Source organism: Neolamprologus multifasciatus, chromosome 20 (genome assembly GCF_963576455.1).
Source record: "Neolamprologus multifasciatus chromosome 20, fNeoMul1.2, whole genome shotgun sequence".
NCBI classification, from domain to species: Eukaryota; Metazoa; Chordata; class Actinopteri; order Cichliformes; family Cichlidae; genus Neolamprologus; species Neolamprologus multifasciatus.
The window spans coordinates 2,178,970-2,196,247 of NC_140458.1; the positions used below are offsets into that span (position 1 = coordinate 2,178,970).

Here is a 17,278-nt window from a genome sequence, read left to right on the forward strand (position 1 = left end):
ATTTATGGATAAAAAATTTAGCTAAAAGTATTAACAAATTTATCATAAAAAAACATTTATCATACTTCTTGGGCAACTTAAAGAAACAGAATAAAACATTTTCCCATCGTAAAGAAAACTCCCTTAAAATATGGACAATAACAAACCTGCTAAATTCCTTCCAGAATCTCTGTGTAAAAAAACAGTACCAAAAAAGATGTGTCACAGTTTCTGGATGATCCCCACAGAAAGTACAATTGGTATTTATGTCCCTTTTAAATTTTACCATGTAGTGACTGGCTGGATAACATTTATGTAGAATTTTAAATGAGACTTCCTTCACCTTATTTACAATCAGATATTTATGGGGGATCATCCAGACTGTGTTCCACTTGATATCTGGAACATATCGGTTCCAATAAGATATTATATATGGGAGAGAGACGATATCTTCTTGGAATAAACTACGTACTCTCTTATTGCTGTTACCAAGTTCCTGTGAAAAGCAGAATTTTCCTATTGGTGACTCAGCTGGATCAGGGAGAGTGACTGAGGTAGATATTGAGCTGTCAGTGTTTTTATATAACATTAAAGTCCCTGAGGGTATGGCACCAAGCACCATTGAGAATTCCTGAACACTGATTGGAAAATTACATAGTGCAATAAAGTCATTGTAAGTAAGTAGTTGTCCCTCTATATTAACCAGCTGAGCCACCAATAGGATCCCATTTTGGACCCAAGTTTCCAGGAAAAGTGATTTATTTTTATATAAAATATCTCTGTTGTTCCAGATAAGGTATTTGTGAGGTGAGAAGTTGTGTTTATAAATGAGGGTCCACGCTAAGAGGACCTGCTTATGGAAGGATGAAAGCTTTACAGGGAGTTTCTCAACACTGTAATTACAATTTAAAATAAAATTAAAGCCACCAAAACGAGAGAAAATATGATATGGTATAAAGTTCCAGATAGAGGTAGGGTTTTTAAGAAAATGTTTAGCCCAATTAATTTCGAAAGTGTTATTTAAAGTAGAAAAGTCTAAGACGTTAAGCCCACCTGATTCGTACTGTGGCGGAGCAAAGTGTTCCTGCAGGAGAGGAGCGGTGTTTGCACAGACCTGTCTCCTCTCTGATACGGGAGCAACTTAGTGGACTTAGGTGATCGATCCCAGCGTTGTTAAGGTTACTGCTGATATTTGAATCGATCCACCCACTGATCATTTCCTTGCGACGACTCTTTGTGAATGAGGGAACAGTAAAAAATAAGCATCTGGTGCTTGTGCGTGTCGTCATACTGCAAGCACAACACACTTCATGCATCACAAACTTTCATTATTACTGTAAAAAAATATCCCATTGCTCGCGCTTTTTAAAAACTTTTTTGGGGGTTTGTTGTTGTTGTTTTACAATTCAGTTGCATTAATATAGATAGCCTGCTATTTGTGTGCAATGTATTAATTTGTTTTCTTGCTGTTTGTATCTAGTGGCTTCTCAGAATATGCATATATTATCTATGTATAGATAATATATGAGTCTGATAGTTTTGAAAGCAGAAACAAAGAGATGGTTACTACCTGCTTTTTTACTCCCGTGGTACCTCCTCTTTTGCCGTGCACGGCTTGTCAGTGTCCCCGGAAACAGCAGCGGGTTGAGCCCTCCTCTTCCTGCCTGCTCTCCGCTCACTGCTTTAGGAAACGTGGCCTTATCAGGACTCCAGCAGCACAGCGGTAGATGAATGACAGACTCCCCGCTTCAGCTTACACTTCTATCCGCCTGTCAGTTAACGCCACAGCCTCAACAGACCCCGAAGCCTCTCTCTGTGTGAAGAACAATGTCTGAGGCTGAACAAATCCCGGCCTCTGCTTCGGAGGCCGCCGCATCGGCCGTCCTGGACGCCCTGAACGCCACGGACTCCAACGGGACCGAGGCGCTCAACGCCACGGCCAAATTTGTGGCCACCCCGGAGGGCACGGCTCTGGCGTACGGCAGCCTGGTCTTCATGGCGCTCCTGCCCATCTTCTTCGGAGCCCTGCGGTCCGTCACCTGCTCAAAATCCAAGGTAACTGTCAGTGGACCCCGGCGTTTAGGTTTGACTTCAGCCCGCCTGTCGTTAGCCTTCAGCGGCTAGCTGCTACAGCTAGCGGCTGGCTAACTAGCGGCTCACCAGAACGCTAAAAATAATATTTTTCCAAAGCAAATACAGAAGTGGGGGTCGCGATAGAGTTAATTGAAGAATGATGTGCTGAAATTATCGATAAAGTTGGGAAATACGCGTCCAGACTCCGAGTGAAGGTTTAAAGATCCAGCTGTTTGATTTTACCGGTTATTTCCAGATGCTAATTAGGCTTTTAAAGTCGTTATCTGCACTTGTTGCACTCATAACGCTGGGTGGTGGGTGTCGGGTCCTCTGGTGTGTGTCTGTTTAAACTCTTTTTTTTCCTCAACTTGTGCTTGTTTGGCGTGTGATGGAAAGGATGTGTGCCCAGATGTTTATTTACATTTCTCCTAACGGACTTTTACCTGGCTGAGTAACAGGGACCGCTGCCATCCGGGAGGGGAGTAATAACCTAAAGTTGAAGTAAAAGATGTACAGTGAGCCGAAAACAGACTGTGCTGAACGGAGTCGTGACATGAATACGAGGTTAAACCGACTGTCAGAAAACGCCAAGCTAGCCTCGTGGTCGTGAACGCATCACCAGGTGATGGAGAGAGACGTGTACTGTTTCTGTTTGTTCTCGTTTTGGGGGTTTTTGCAGACATGCGCAGTTAGCTTAAAGGAAAAAAAAGCCTCCCACATCCTTTGAACAGCCGGGTGGAGGTGATGGAGGTTTTTATTAGTGACTCTGAGGACGCAACACAGCTGGCAGATCACGTTAATCTGCATAAACGGAAGCTGCTAATAACAGCTGTGACATGAAACCGGCTGCTGTTTCAGGTATCACCAGCAGAGACAGACACCCTGCTCTAACGGTGCTCTGCCTTTATGGGCGCACTGTCTGGGGATTCATGTTAAAACTACCTGTCCTGCAGCAAGTGTAGGATCAGGTGAAACGGGGAAAATTCCCCATGCTCTGATGCACAAAGTTTGGATTTAAGAGGGAAACGTCGGGGCATGAAACAGAGTAATGTCTAAACTGAATTCTCAGAGTGGGTGATATCTGTGTGACTGTCCAAGTGAAGGAGCAATATCAGTTTGACCCAGAACCTGATCTGTAACCGTGAGAAGCGTCGAGAGATCAGACAAATTCAGAAACCTTAAGTCTGATTAAACTTTGTTGGCTACTATACGTGTTTAAATTTTCAGATTTACACGTGACAATGAGACAGAAGAGAATGACTTTAGATGTTGTTTTCTTCTGTTTATATACAGAAGGCATAAAAACGGGTTTCCGAGCAGAGAGAAATATTCATTTCCCCTCAAGATGTTTTAATTGGCTAAAGACAAAACAGAAACTAGATGGATTCTTGTCACGTTAGGGACAAATGTACCTTTCCCCTGATTACAGCACAAGACATAAACCACTTTTGATGAATTTCGGTTTGACGTGCTGCTCAGTTATTGTAATGCCAGAAAGCTTCACCCGTCTCTCAGAAATGACTTCAGCCTGAACGCTTCACGCTGCTCTCTGTCATGTTTCTCATTTTCTGTCGCTCGTTTCTTTGGTTTTTGACGTTTGCCTTCACTGATGGTTATAGTTAACGTAGACTCTGTTTTATCTCACTGAGTCACAGCGGATCCTGTCACTCGCATGTAAGGCATCCACAAACCGAGGCGGACGTGTCACGCAGGAGGAATTGCAAAATTAATTGAAATGAGACGTAAACAGCAGTAACTAGGCAGAAATCATAACCACGGGTGTTCCTTTGGTCTCTTTAATATCAGCGGCTGCTTAACACATTTGCAAAAACAGGAAGCGAATGAAATCTCGCGAGGAAAGAGGGAATCGGCTCGGTGGCCTGAGGCAGGTGTTTCACAAAACAGGATCGTACTCAGTGGAAATGAGATGGATCGAGATCAGAATGGAAATAATTTTACGAAAGGACGCAGTTTCTGTCTTTTCTTACATGAAACTATTACACAACTGATTTACAAGGCAAGTATAAGAGTGTCAAGTTTTATTGTCACGTACAGAGAAACAGTGTAGCCACGTTTACCCATAATGACATTCTTTGGCTCGTGCTCCTCAGCGTTACATGAGCATATAGAGAGTGTGCAGTTATATTAAGAAGAAAATAGCAGGAGTGATAATAATGATAAAGAGAGAAAAGTATTAAATATTTAGAGATAAAATATATGTTTAAGTTAGTAAAATACATTTATCATTACAAAGTTGAAATGATCATTTGACATGAAATTTCAAAACTAAATGTTTAATTTTATGTTCAGTTTGGAAATTTAAAGAACAAAGTAACCATTAAAACATCAGCTGGTTAGTAGATGTTGAAAACAGCAGGCAGTCTTCTTTCGGGGGACTATTTTTAGTTGTGGATTAATTTTCCAGTGGGTCATTTTGACCCCAACCCTACATTTATTTTTGTCATCAACAATTTTTATTTATTTCATTTTAAACTTCAATAACAGAACTTAAGGGTAACTACATAAATAGTTTAAAAAACAAACAAACAAAAACACAACAACAACAACAAAACAAAAAACAAAACAAAGGAAAGTTATCCTATTCTTTCTTCGCACACCAATCCCCACACCACCACTCTGTCATTACTCTTCTGTTCTTCAAGTTACAGAAAGCCAGCTTGTAAAGGACCAAATACAATCATATTGATGCAATTTGTCTAATAAACCATAAGTCACTTTTTCGTAAGACGCCAACTTAGCCATTGTCTTTAGCCACTCTTCATAGGGAGGGGGGCTCTTTTTCCACCAATGTCTTAGCAGGACCCGTTTGGCCGTAGTAAGAGCCAGAATAATCCATCTTTTTGTATAACTGGAAAAATCTCCATCAGAAGGTTCTGTGGTTATACCAAGTATGGACAGTTTTGGTGAGATACCAAATCTCCTTTTTAGAACACTGAAAATTACCTCCATTATATTTTCCCACCAATCCCGAAGTACCGAACAGCTCCATAAGATATGTAAAATCAAAGCATTTTGACCATCACATCTCCAACATTCGTCCGTAGGGGCCAGGTTCCATTTATACAATTGTTGCGGTGTTGCGATGCCACCTATGGATTATCTTAAGTTAACTATCTTAACCCTACATTTATACGTACTACTGTGAAATTGTCAGTTTGCTAATTCTCCACCTGCTCAGTTTCTTCCCTCCGTTGTGAGGAAGATGGAAAATAGTTTGAAATATGTGGGTTTTTTAACATTATAGGCTTTGTTTTGATTGTAATTACTGCATAAATAAAGCACCTCATTGGGAGAATTTTCAGTCATGCTGAGAATTTAAATATTTTATAGTTCTTCACAAAATAATTAAAATCTACAAACTGGGTCTTTGTTCACATTTAGTTGGAAACGGAAAAAACAAGGTATGAAAATCAGCCTGAGTGTGTTGACTTCATTCAAATTTGTTGTTTATTAAAGCCTCACAGAGATACGATGCTATCTGTATTTGGCATTAAATGATCCTAGAAAATTGAAATACAGTATTGAATAATTAATTCAAATATTTCACCGTGTTATGGGATGGAGCCTTTAACAGTTATTGCGAAACACATGACAGGGATTTGTGATGTTGCAGAGCTCTGTGTGTGTGTGCACGTACCATTGGAGGTTTTCTTGATGATCTGTGAACTATAAGTTTGACTATAACCCTCCACACACCGCTCTGCTCACTGTACGGAGATACTTGTCTCATTTTAATACATCTGTGACTTGTATGGCTCTTTGTGGCTCCTCAGAGTGTTTCCTTCTCCTCAGCATCACACGCTCTGCCCTGTGACATCGGGATAGCAACACTGGAGATGAGAAATACCTGGAGCTGGGCTGTAAACCCTCTGGGTGACGACTCGGGTCGTACCTCAGTAGCAAAGATGTGGGGGGGGGTTTTTAAACGGCAAAACAGGGTTTTGTGCTGGCGTTGGTAAATCTGACAGAAAGTCTCTGCCTGAGCCTCGGGTGATGTTCAGTTTAAAATCGGCGTCCATGGCATCCGTCCTCTCTTCCTCCGTTCTTCCTCTTTCTCGCTGTTTCTCCTCTGTCAGCCATCCTATAATATGAATATGAGTTCAGATTCATTGAAGCTGTTGCCCTGTGTAATTCCAGCAATGATGATCTGTTTCCTGCATTGGACACCTGTTTGCTTGCTTTAATTTTGGGCCCTGCTTCCAGCCCTGCTCCTGATTGCCGATCTGATCCTCTCTCTCCCTGTCTGTCTGTGTGCACATCTGTCTGTCCACCCATTCTGTTTGTCTGTCTATCTGTAGGAGCTCGGAGAAAATGATTACGATTCTGGGTTCAGAGTGAGTATGAGAGCCGCTGTGTGCACCAATACACCCAGACATTGTTGGTTTCCAGCACTGACACAGCAGGGATTGCATGAACGCAGAGGTGTTGGGTGGAGCCGGAACAACAAACTGCTCATCAGCTCACGCTTGTTTCAGTGTGTGTGCTGTCCAAAAACAAACAGACATGTGAATAAAAGGAACACCTGCAACGGAGAAGAAGAGGGTCAAGAACCAATCAGATTAAATTGTTTTCTGTTTTTCTGCACTGATAAGTTAAAAAGAGATCATCTGCTGTGGCTGATAGTCCCAGTTTATTCCTGCCTGATATATTCAACTTCATTGTGTCTTAATGGGTACTGCTAGCTGCTCACACGCTCTGTAGGAGTTAGAAAATGAAACGCGGTGCCAAAAGTATAAACACGTTTTTGAAACGGGTTCAAGATTCTGCTACAGGATTTCCCAGGAAATTGTCTAAAACTACTTCAGGAAAATTTGTGCAGAAAGGAATTTATCAGAATGGGGGAAATAACGTGTCTAAATATGAAGGTTGAGTAAAAGAAAATACGAAATTTAACAGAATAATGTGCATTTTGATGGCTGCATTAAACTGTCCTCAAACCATCAGCACGGCATTTCATGGGTGACGTAAGGAATTGATAACGTTACGGGAACTTGATTACTTTAAACGGCCTCTTTGGTTCGGCGGTCGCACACAGACTGTGGCGTCTGGATTACATGCAAAGTTCCACTGAAGCTTCACCTGCGTCCCGACTGCACTGATCACTTAGTCTGATTCAGGTTAATGCAGATTGTAAGCCAGACTTTAACAAAAACAAATTCAAAGCAGTACATAACACAGACGGGGGCGGGATGTTGGCAGTAAGTCCTGCAGCAATCCCAGGAACCAGTTTCATGCACAGAAGACTCGTTAAAGAAGCCAAAACCACAAACAGCCTGCAAATAGAATAACGGCTTAAAGTAGAAAATACTTCTGAAAGCTGAGGGAGTAAAAAATGACTGGACTCAGTGGAGCCCAAACTCTGGTACATAAAACGCAAACGTCACAGTACTGAGGTTTATTTTTAGAATATTAACTGTACAGGAACCTGCATGATGATGCATCATCATGCAGGTTCCTGCGACTAACCTCGTCCTGATGTAGATCTCAGCAGCGTCTAACTCGCACTAACACGGTGTTACTTCAGCCTGTTTGCTAACAGCTGTGTGTTTGTGGTACATGTAACTCAGTCACCTGCAGATTTACTGGTTTCTATAGAAGCTCATGTTGCTTTGAAAACATCTCTAGTTTCAGGAAAGACAGAATGTTACCATTTAGAAAATGTTTGTAATATTAATACTGCATTTACTGTAAACTTGAGCTTTGGTTTGTGTAGGATTCCTCTCCTTATCCCTCTACATCCTCCTCTGTCCCAGTTTCTGTCTCGGGTGAGTAGATGGAGGAGAATATAGATGGAGGTGACTCTCAGGCTTCTCTCTCAGGGCTACTGTCAGTCTACAGTAGCTCTTCTTTTCTGTTAGTTTTGGTAGCTGCAGCGATCCGACCGGAGTGTGGAAGGACGGCCTGATCGGGAGGAGGACAGGGAGGTGCCCTCTGGCATGTCTGTGGAAACGCACATTTCTGCCATTGTGTAATTATTGCAGCGCTCAAACCCACGCTGGTGTGATGGCTGTATCCTCCAAAGCCTTTTATACCACCAGGAAGTCCCAGCTTTGAGAAGCTTTGTTGCTAAATGGTGAATATCCACACGAGCGACGCCTCGATAAGAATCAGATTTTATTACAGAAGCATAGTGTTCAGTGTTCGTCTGTGGGTCTAACTCAGGCTGTCACTGAAGGTTAAACTCGTATCAGTTTGTAGCATGAAGTGACAAACACACTAATATTTAATATTTACCTGATTTGTGCCTGTGTGCCTGCCATCAGTCCCGGTGAGCACTTGTTGGACAGTTTGCTCCTTTCTTTCTTCAGCGATGCTCCACTGTCGCCTCCACAGAGGAGGACGCACTGCAGCATGTTATTCTAGTATTTAGAGATTGGCTCGGCTCTGATTACAGCTGCAGTTACTTCAGGCTTTCTAAGCAAAACTGAGTATTTGACCCCCAGCATGACAGCTGTGCAGGCAGGTTTGTGGTGCCTGTGTTGCCTCATTTCACGAGCAGCAGGCGGCGCCTCAGATTAGTTTGTGGTTGCAGAGTGAAGCAACTGCTTATTGCAGCTCCTCACACAGCTCCTCACACAGCGCCCCACACAGCGCCCCACACAGCGCCTCACACAGCGCCTCACACAGCGCCTCACACAGCGCCTCACACAGCTCCTCACACAGCGCCTCACACAGCGCCCCACACAGCGCCCCACACAGCGCCTCACACAGCACCTCACACAGCTCCTCACACAGCTCCTCACACAGCGCCTCACACAGCGCCTCACACAGCGCCTCACACAGCGCCTCACACAGCGCCTCACACAGCGCCTCACACAGCGCCTCACACAGCGCCTCACACAGCCCCTCACACAGCGCCTCACACAGCGCCCCACACAGCGCCTCACACAGCTCCTCACACAGCGCCCCACACAGCGCCTCAGGGTTAATCCCGGTATTTGGGTTAGTTTAGGCGTTAAACGCTGACAGTAACAGTTACATTACAACACATAATCTGTGGTCCATATAACCCTAATTTAAAATTGATGATCTTAATTTAAAACTTCACTGGTTTCTGTCTGGAGACTAGTTCATCTTCTTTCAGGTTAAATTTGTGATGGGAGGCTTTAGCTTGGTGTGGTCTCACCTGGCGTTTGGATTGGTGTGCACATCCCTGTCTTCTGGTGAACCTTCACCTCACCTGCTCATATTTCTGTCTCCGCTCCGTTTCTCCCAGAATGCAGCCGACATGCCCGAGACCATCACCAGTCGGGACGCAGCGAGGTTCCCCATCATCGCCAGCTGCACTCTATTCGGGCTCTACCTCTTCTTCAAGGTAAGTCGGCGTCTCTTACCTCAGGGAGAGCTGCAACGGTGCATTTCGTCAGATGAGGCTTGTTTCTGATGCTGGACGTGTGCTGTGACGCAGGTTTTCTCTCAAGAGTACATCAACCTGCTGCTGTCGGTCTACTTCTTCGTCCTGGGCGTCCTGGCTCTGTCTCACACTATGAGGTACGTCAGAGAACGTGAATGTGTGTGCGAGTAGATCGCTTTGGTTTAACTGATGTTGGAGGTGACTCTACTCTGTTCTTGGTTCTGTCTCTCAGTCCTCTGATGTCCAGAGTCTTCCCAGCTTCTTTCCCAAACAAACAGTACCAGCTGCTCTTCACTCAGGGCTCCGGAGAGTCCAAAGAAGGTGAGACCTGCTGCCCGTCCCACCAACGACGGGAACAAACACCGTTTAAAAATACACAGTTTAAAAGACCCAGATTCCTAAAAGGAGAAATGTTTTTGTTTCACCCAAAAAACCTAAAACATGTTCAAACAGTTTATTGCTCTGATTTAATTCTTAAAGTATTGCATGGCAAAGATGCCAGAGGAAGTGAATTGTTTTGCATATTGCTTTGAAGGAATTTTAGTCCAGTCTTCTTTCAAATGTTGCTTCAGGTTGAGGTTTGTGGGGTTTCGTGAATGCGCGGCTCTCTGAAGTCCTGCTGCAGAGTCTCATTCAGACTCAGGTCTGGACTTTGACTGGGTCACTGCTGCACGGTGATTTTCTTATTCTGTTGGACATTTGCTGCTGTGCTTGGATCCTCCTCTGGACCAAATGTTAGCTCAAGCATTAGCTATGAGACAGACGACCTCACGCTTGACCCCAGAATACTTTGGTATAGAGAGGACGTCACGGTCGGCTCGATGATTAAATCGTTGGTGTGAGATGTTTGTGCTGCTGTGGATTATGTCATCGTTCCCTCAGATGAAGCTTCACTAACCTAAGCTGTGCTTTCTTTTTCTAACTGTGCTGTCATGAACTTTAACCTTTAACATGCTAACTGGGCTTGATATGGAAAGTTTTCAGATGAATAATTGTTACCCTCCTCGCCTGTAAAAGGGTATTTTTACGGGTGGATGGGCCGAGGTGACAACCCGAGTTTGAATGCGATAACTCAGGAACGAGGCAACGCAGTATTTTCAAATTCATCCCACAGGTGCAGCTACTAATCTCGAATGAGTTAGAATCTCAGTGACCTCAGAGGTCTGAAAAGCTTGTGAACACAATAATTTCTGAACATAGGTTTCAAAATGATACCAAAGATGAATCTAGGACGGGCTGTTGAACTCCAGGCCTCGAGGGCCAGCGTCCTGCAGGTTTTAGAGATCACCCCGGGTCAGCACACCTGAATCAAATGACCAGTTCATTACCAAGCCTCTGGTGAACTTCAGGACATGTTGAGGAGGTCATTTAGCCATTTACATCAGCTGACACGTCTAAAAACCTGCAGGACGCCGGCCCTCGAGGCCTGCAGTTCCCCATCCCTGAGCTAGGAGGAGGCTGACAGATGGCACTAGCAGCCGTCAGTATTTTCAAATCTTAGAACGATGGACTTTGTTGCTGATGATCACTTAATGAAGTGCATTTAACTATCAGTGCCTGGCTGCCACTTACCCTCTGAGGTCCCATTGAAGCAGTAAAGAACGAGCCGTGGGCCACATGATCTGTTTATTATGTCCTGATGTATAAAACCTTAGAACAGTGAATGTTGTTTCTCTTTGTAAAGACGATAATGTTGCTGTACAGGTTCATCTGCAGAGCAAACTGTAAAGAAAGTACGAGTAAAGTTTTGGAGTAAATCTTCTCGTTGAATCGTGTTTACTGAGGAAGCGACAAATGGCCTCAGTTAAAGTTTATTAGGTTGAATCTGTCAGAACTGTAAGCATCTCTGTATAAATGTGGCTTATTGAACGGCCTTTTGAACCTGATTTAGGTCTCCTGACGTCATTCATGTCTGACCTGCATCTCCATGTCTCTACAGAAATAGTCAATTATGAGTTTGACACTAAGAACCTGGTGTGTCTGCTCATCAGCACCGTGGTGGGAGTCTGGTACCTGCTCAAAAAGGTAAAAGTGACACGTGCAGCACTGCACACACAGCTGAGCATAGCTGTGAGCTCCGACGTGGCTGAGCTCAGATCTGTGGGTAATGAAGTATTTATGATGTTTCTGTAATGGTCAATCCACAAATATGTGCAAGTTTAGTTTACTCTTTTACATAAAAGCAGTAAAAAACAGTGAAGCACGTTATTATTGTTTTTGCCAAATCAGTTATTTACTGAGTAAATAGTTTTTAGTGCTTATGTTTGATTCCTTTTGTGATTTCTCTGAGACGTCCGGTGTGAAACAAAGAAAATCGACAGATTTTAAAATGTTTCCTGTTTTTATGACAGATGGTATAAAATGTAAGCTCTAATTATTTCCATTAGAAATAATGTTCCACGCTGTGGCATAGAGCTGAAATCTGTAATGTGATCGAAGCCTGCTGTCAGCTTCACATTATTATTTAAAGAATAATGAGGATAAAACCTCTGAATCCAAACTCGTTCATTTAGCTGAGACTAAAGAACCTCTGGTCAACATCTGTATAAAGGATTCAAAAACAAAATGCTTTATGTAAATGTGTTCGTCTCAGCCGGTCAGATGCGTCATTTTGTGCTCACGTGTGCGTGTGTATTGTGACATCACAGCACTGGATAGCCAATAACCTGTTCGGGCTGGCGTTCGCCCTGAACGGAGTGGAGCTGCTCCACCTGAACAACGTCAGCACCGGCTGTATCCTGCTGGGGGGGCTGTTTGTCTACGACGTCTTCTGGGTGAGTAGATCACGTGTCCGGCTCAGGTAGTCGAGCTCAGCTCTGTCATGTCCAGATGTTCAGTTTCAGCACTTTGACACAATCCAGATGTTCCAACAATGAATTCTTATTCTGTGTGTCTCCAGGTGTTTGGGACCAACGTCATGGTGACTGTTGCCAAGTCATTTGAAGCACCAATCAAATGTAAGTGCTGTGTATGAGCGTGTCAGTTTTAGCTCTGCTCGTCATAGACTTCACCAGCTGACCTCCTGTCCTGCTGTGATCTCCCCCACCCGTCTTTGCTCCACTCCAGTGGTGTTTCCACAGGACTTGTTGGAGAAAGGTCTGGAGGCCAGTAACTTTGCCATGCTGGGACTGGGAGACATCGTCATCCCGGGTATCTTCATCGCTCTGCTGCTGCGCTTCGATGTCAGGTAACACTCGGCCCTCTTTCCTCTCAGCTGCCTCGTTTCCTTTGTTTTCTCTCATTGGTGGGATTTAAATAAGACGAATGTTCTTTATTCACTCTCATGTGAAACCGTCTTCTACCTGCAGCTTGAATAAAAACAGCAGGACGTATTTCTACTCCAGCTTCCTGGCCTACATCTTTGGACTGGGCCTCACCATCTTTGTCATGCACACCTTCAAACATGCACAGGTACGAGGCTTAAAGCACAATCATTCTTCTCAACTTTGTTTTTGTAACTAAACTGCAGTAATTGGTCAGTCTCTTGTCAAAACAGCCTCTTTGCAGCCAGTCACATCAGCTCATTTTGAGGACGCGCAGTTACGGGCGTTTGAGTTCACGTTGGACGATTCACGTTAGCAAACGCCGCATCGTTTGATAATTTAGTCTAAATCATGATCGAGATTAAAGTTCGATTCATTGTGTATCCCAGAGTTCTTCCTGCGTTCTGTTTGCTGTTCCTTTCAGTCTAATTTATTCAAGCAGAATACAGACTTTAGTTTACTGAACTGCTCTTGAGCCAGGCTGAAGGTTGTCGGGAGATTTCCAGAGAGCTTTGAATAGGAGAGAGGCTCCGATTTAAGGGTTGGGACCTTTGTGTTCTTGCGTTATTCCTTTTATCATCGGTGCAGTAAAGCTTCGAATTTCCAGTTTAAACCACCTCTGGGACCCTGAAGCTCCCCCATGTGAAGCCGATGAAAACCACATCCTGTCATACCGACCAGAGTTACAGTCAGCTAGTCTGCTCTTTTTCCTCTTATGCTGGGCTCACACTGTGCGATTTTGTCAGTCGCGCGATTCAGCTCCTGCTCAAACTGTACGATTGACTCGCAGGGGTTAGAGTTCATAGGTCACGATGCAGGTCTCACACTATACGACCCGATGCTCTGATGCGACCTGAGTGCTCACACTGTGCGTCCATAAAATGAAGGTTATAACAGAAAATCTGTCACTCGCTCTCCCTCTCTGTCTTTCACTCACACAGACACACACCACCATCAACTTTGATAAATTGCTAATGAAAAACATGATCAGCTGTGATTGAGCAGCAATGTCCATCCAACTATTTTCACGGTTGTTGTGGTCGTGATAATTTTGTGAGGCCACATCGAAAAGGCTCGGATGAGCTTTCCAAAGTTCTACAAGTGCCTCCATCGCTTGTGTCCAGATCACACGCTGCGCCGCCGTGCTGCGCCGTCTTTTTCGCTGACATTTGTGTTTGCGCGTGCGCAGTGTGAGAAACTGCAGTGACACCCTCATGACCAAGCGATTGATGATCGGGAGCTGGTCGTGAGGTGTTAATCGCGTCTCGTTACCCCACGTATACTACACGATGCACGACGCACGATGAAGGCCAAAATCGGGCCAATCACAAACGGTCGCACGACTCAAAAATCGGCTCAAAATGGGCCAAAAATCGCACAGTGTGAGCCCAGCATTATTTAAACAACTGATGATTAGTTGCAGTGACTCTGTGTCCTCACTAGTCGGGAACTTTACTTTAACGTGGAGTCTGTTGTTTCCTGGAGGCGGACTAAACGTCGGCTTTATTAACAAACTGGGACAAACGTGAAGTCAGATTTTGTGAGCAGCTTATTAAGTGAAAAGTCTGAAGTTTTAATTTTCTGGAAAATCTGCTGTAGGTATTAAATTTGCACAGGATGTGTTTAAGAAGCCGCAGCCAATAAAACTTTAAGGATTTACTCGCCGCTCACGGCTGTTTGTTGTTGTGCAGTTTATTTATTTACAGACCAACATCCAAACAAGGGAAAGAAACCATTAAATGCTGTGCTGCTGTGTTTAGTATTTAGTTATCATTTATTTAAAAAAGACCCGATGATGTTGCCCGTCTCAGTTTTAATGATTGAGGACGTTAAAAGCTGTTAAATGCTGGTTGGATTGTTTAATCTCTGGCGTCTGTGTTCAGCCCGCCCTGCTGTACCTGGTGCCCGCCTGCGTCGGCTTCCCCGTCATCATAGCGCTGTTCAAAGGAGAGCTCACAGAGATGTTCAGGTGAGTAACCACGGTGACCACATGAGGCAGCAGGGCCGAGCTTGTTTTAGCAGGAAAACATGTTTCTGACGTCTGAACATACGTTTGCACTAAAATTAACGAACTGAGAGATTTATTTGTAAATACTGAAGTTAGACTCATGAGGATTCTTTGTTTAGTGGATTAAAGGTTCAGAATCTCATGCCTGGCGCACTGAAACCCTATTGGCTGTTTATTCCAGAATGAAGCTCTGTGATTGGACAGATTTCTTTCTTTTCTTTTTTATGCCAGACAAACAAATACTGCCCCGGCGAGTCAAACCGCTGCTGTCGGGTATAATGTCATATTTAAAAGTGTGATCTATCGACCAATGAGACTGAAGCATTTCTGTTATTAATGCACCAAAGTGCACGTCTGCTAAACCACATTTCTGTTTCATTTAAGAATAAATAAGATTTATTTGACTTCAGCACAGACACTCCAGTGCAGGAGGAGAGACTGAAACCTCGGGGCCTGATTGAATGATAGTGTTTTAAAAACAGGAGCAGCTGCTCAGTTTTTAAAGGATCTCTCTGTCTGGAGTTTAGTCTGCGCTGCAGGAACCGTCCAGGTTCTCCGAGCAGCAGTTTCCATGTTAAATGCAGAGTCTTTGTATGTTCAGGTGCTTCTGTCAGCAGACTGAAGGTCTCCTGCTCATCGACCTCATCATTTCACTCCCATGTCTGTTTTGTACTTTCTCTTACATTTTTCCCACCTCTCTTCTTCGCTCCCGTCTTCTGTTTTCACCTTTCCGGTTGGTCTTTATCCTCCACCCTCCTCGTTTGTCACAGCAGTAGAGCTCTATAGTAACTTAGACCTTTGGAGTTTAAGATGATTTCATTCTGTCGTTGCCTCCTTTCTTTCTCACTACTTTTATCATCTCCTTTTTCTTTCTTTTCTTTTTCTTTATCTCCTCTGTGTCTCCATTTCCTTCCTCTGCCCCCCGTGTCCCCCCCGTGGTTAGCTATGAGTCTTCAGAGGAAGTTCTTCCCGCCTCTCCCAGACTTACTTCCTTTCCAACCGTCAGCGGCTCTCCCGCAAGCCTGGCTAGCTCCATGGATGCCGTCTCTGTGGCGACAGGCTCCTCCCCGCGCCACCGCAGATTACAACCCACCTCGATGTAGAAGCCCCGCCCCTCTATCTTTACTGTCCCCTTCTCTGTCTCACCTGGGCAGGTAAAAAGCCCATTAATGAGCCCATTAACCTGCTTACATGAAACCATCGCTCCATCAGATTCACCTTCATAACATTAATAAAATCATGAAGGAGGAAAGATTCAGCTGATCCAAAGGTGACCAAAGGTGGGGTGTTGCTAGCTTGATTAGCACTGGTACAGCAGACAGGTGCAGTGCACAGACTCAGGTCACTGCTAATTAACCGAGAAATAAAATACGATGATACTGTTTGTTCCACCGATCTTTACAAACGCTGCAAAGCAGCTGCACCTGTAACTTTAGGCCTCGAGAAAATCCAAATGGGTGATTTATTAAAAAAGCGATCGCTCACCTTTCAGTAGTTTTAAGGTGGAAATTGGCGAGAATCCAAACTGTTTGAATCGGCGTGTTTGAGCAGACTGACTCGCTCTAGGAGCCAGCCTCCAGAGGCCATTAGAGGAACTGCAGCATTGGATTCATATCCGTGAGACACACTAACATCGTCCTTTTCTTCTTCTTCTTCTTCAGGTATGAGGAGTCATCTGAGGAGACTAAAGAGGAAGTGACAGAATCAGAGAAGAAGGACCAATAATATCCATGTCGCCCCCGCCCCCTGCCCTCCCTCCTCCTTCAAATACTTTTCATCATCAGCCTGCTGCCACCACATTTCACTGAAGCCCCGCCCCCTCCAGTCTCTCCAGCTTGTCAGCCAGGGGAAACGGGGCTCATGTTGCCAACGCGTTTGTCTCTGATAACCACGGGAGCGGCCGCCGACTGTTACCCGTGGTTACGACTGCCGTCGCGCTGCCAACGATGACGTTTGTAATTATTAAAAGTCGTTTCGGGACCCGGTGTCTACCACGAATCCTCACACAGGACCACGAAGTGGCGTGTCAGGGAACACCTGTCCAATCGGATCCCATCATGTGTTTGCAGCTCGCCGCTCAGATAGGCAGGGAAACGAGGAGGAGCGCTTGTTTTAGCCTCTACACGGCCCCGAGCGTGGACGAGTCGGACGGAAAAGCGAGCGCCGCTGCCATTTTCTTTCTTGTTTGTTCCTTTTTTTTTTCTGAAACCCTCAAACAAAGAACCGCTGATGATTGTGACGATCCCCAGAATCTGATCCTGTAAAAAAGTCTGGAGGCGTGGGAATGATGTGGTTCTTTGTTTCCGGGTGTCTCCGCTCACCAGGCGCTGCTCACACTGCCTTCTGCTCATCAGCATCATCATCTCCAACCGGTTTTATCTGTATTTGTTTCTTATAATAGGCCAGAATTTTAAGAGGGAAACCCCGGCTAACAGTTTCAGTTTTTTAGGTATACAGTTATGTTGTCATTTGTTAAAGCTGTGTTGTGTTTACATCCACTTGTCTCCATGCTGACTGTACATGTGAGTTCTCCCTGTCTGTCCGGCTGTTTGCCAGAGAATAAATCTGCTTTCCAATCAG

General features: G+C 44.4%; 1 protein-coding gene across 4 annotated transcripts; it reads left to right on the forward strand.

Annotated features, from left to right (window-relative positions):
- Positions 1 to 1,594: 1,594 nt before the first annotated feature.
- hm13 (histocompatibility (minor) 13) lies at positions 1,595 to 17,278 on the forward strand. 4 transcript variants are annotated; one of them, XM_085147249.1, is made up of 12 exons: positions 1,595 to 2,034; positions 6,372 to 6,407; positions 9,290 to 9,388; positions 9,482 to 9,564; positions 9,660 to 9,748; positions 11,367 to 11,452; positions 12,076 to 12,201; positions 12,327 to 12,384; positions 12,494 to 12,614; positions 12,736 to 12,838; positions 14,574 to 14,659; positions 15,642 to 16,331. In XM_085147249.1, exons 1-12 carry the CDS (start codon positions 1,807 to 1,809, stop codon positions 15,799 to 15,801), a joined length of 1,275 nt encoding a protein of 424 aa, XP_085003375.1. In that variant the 5' UTR covers positions 1,595 to 1,806; the 3' UTR covers positions 15,802 to 16,331. The 4 variants fall into 4 exon arrangements, with proteins under 4 accessions (XP_085003375.1, XP_085003376.1, XP_085003373.1 ...); XM_085147247.1 differs by lacking the exon at positions 15,642 to 16,331 and adding an exon at positions 16,360 to 17,278 and having other exon boundaries at positions 1,599 to 2,034; XM_085147250.1 differs by lacking the exon at positions 6,372 to 6,407 and having other exon boundaries at positions 1,597 to 2,034; positions 15,642 to 16,330.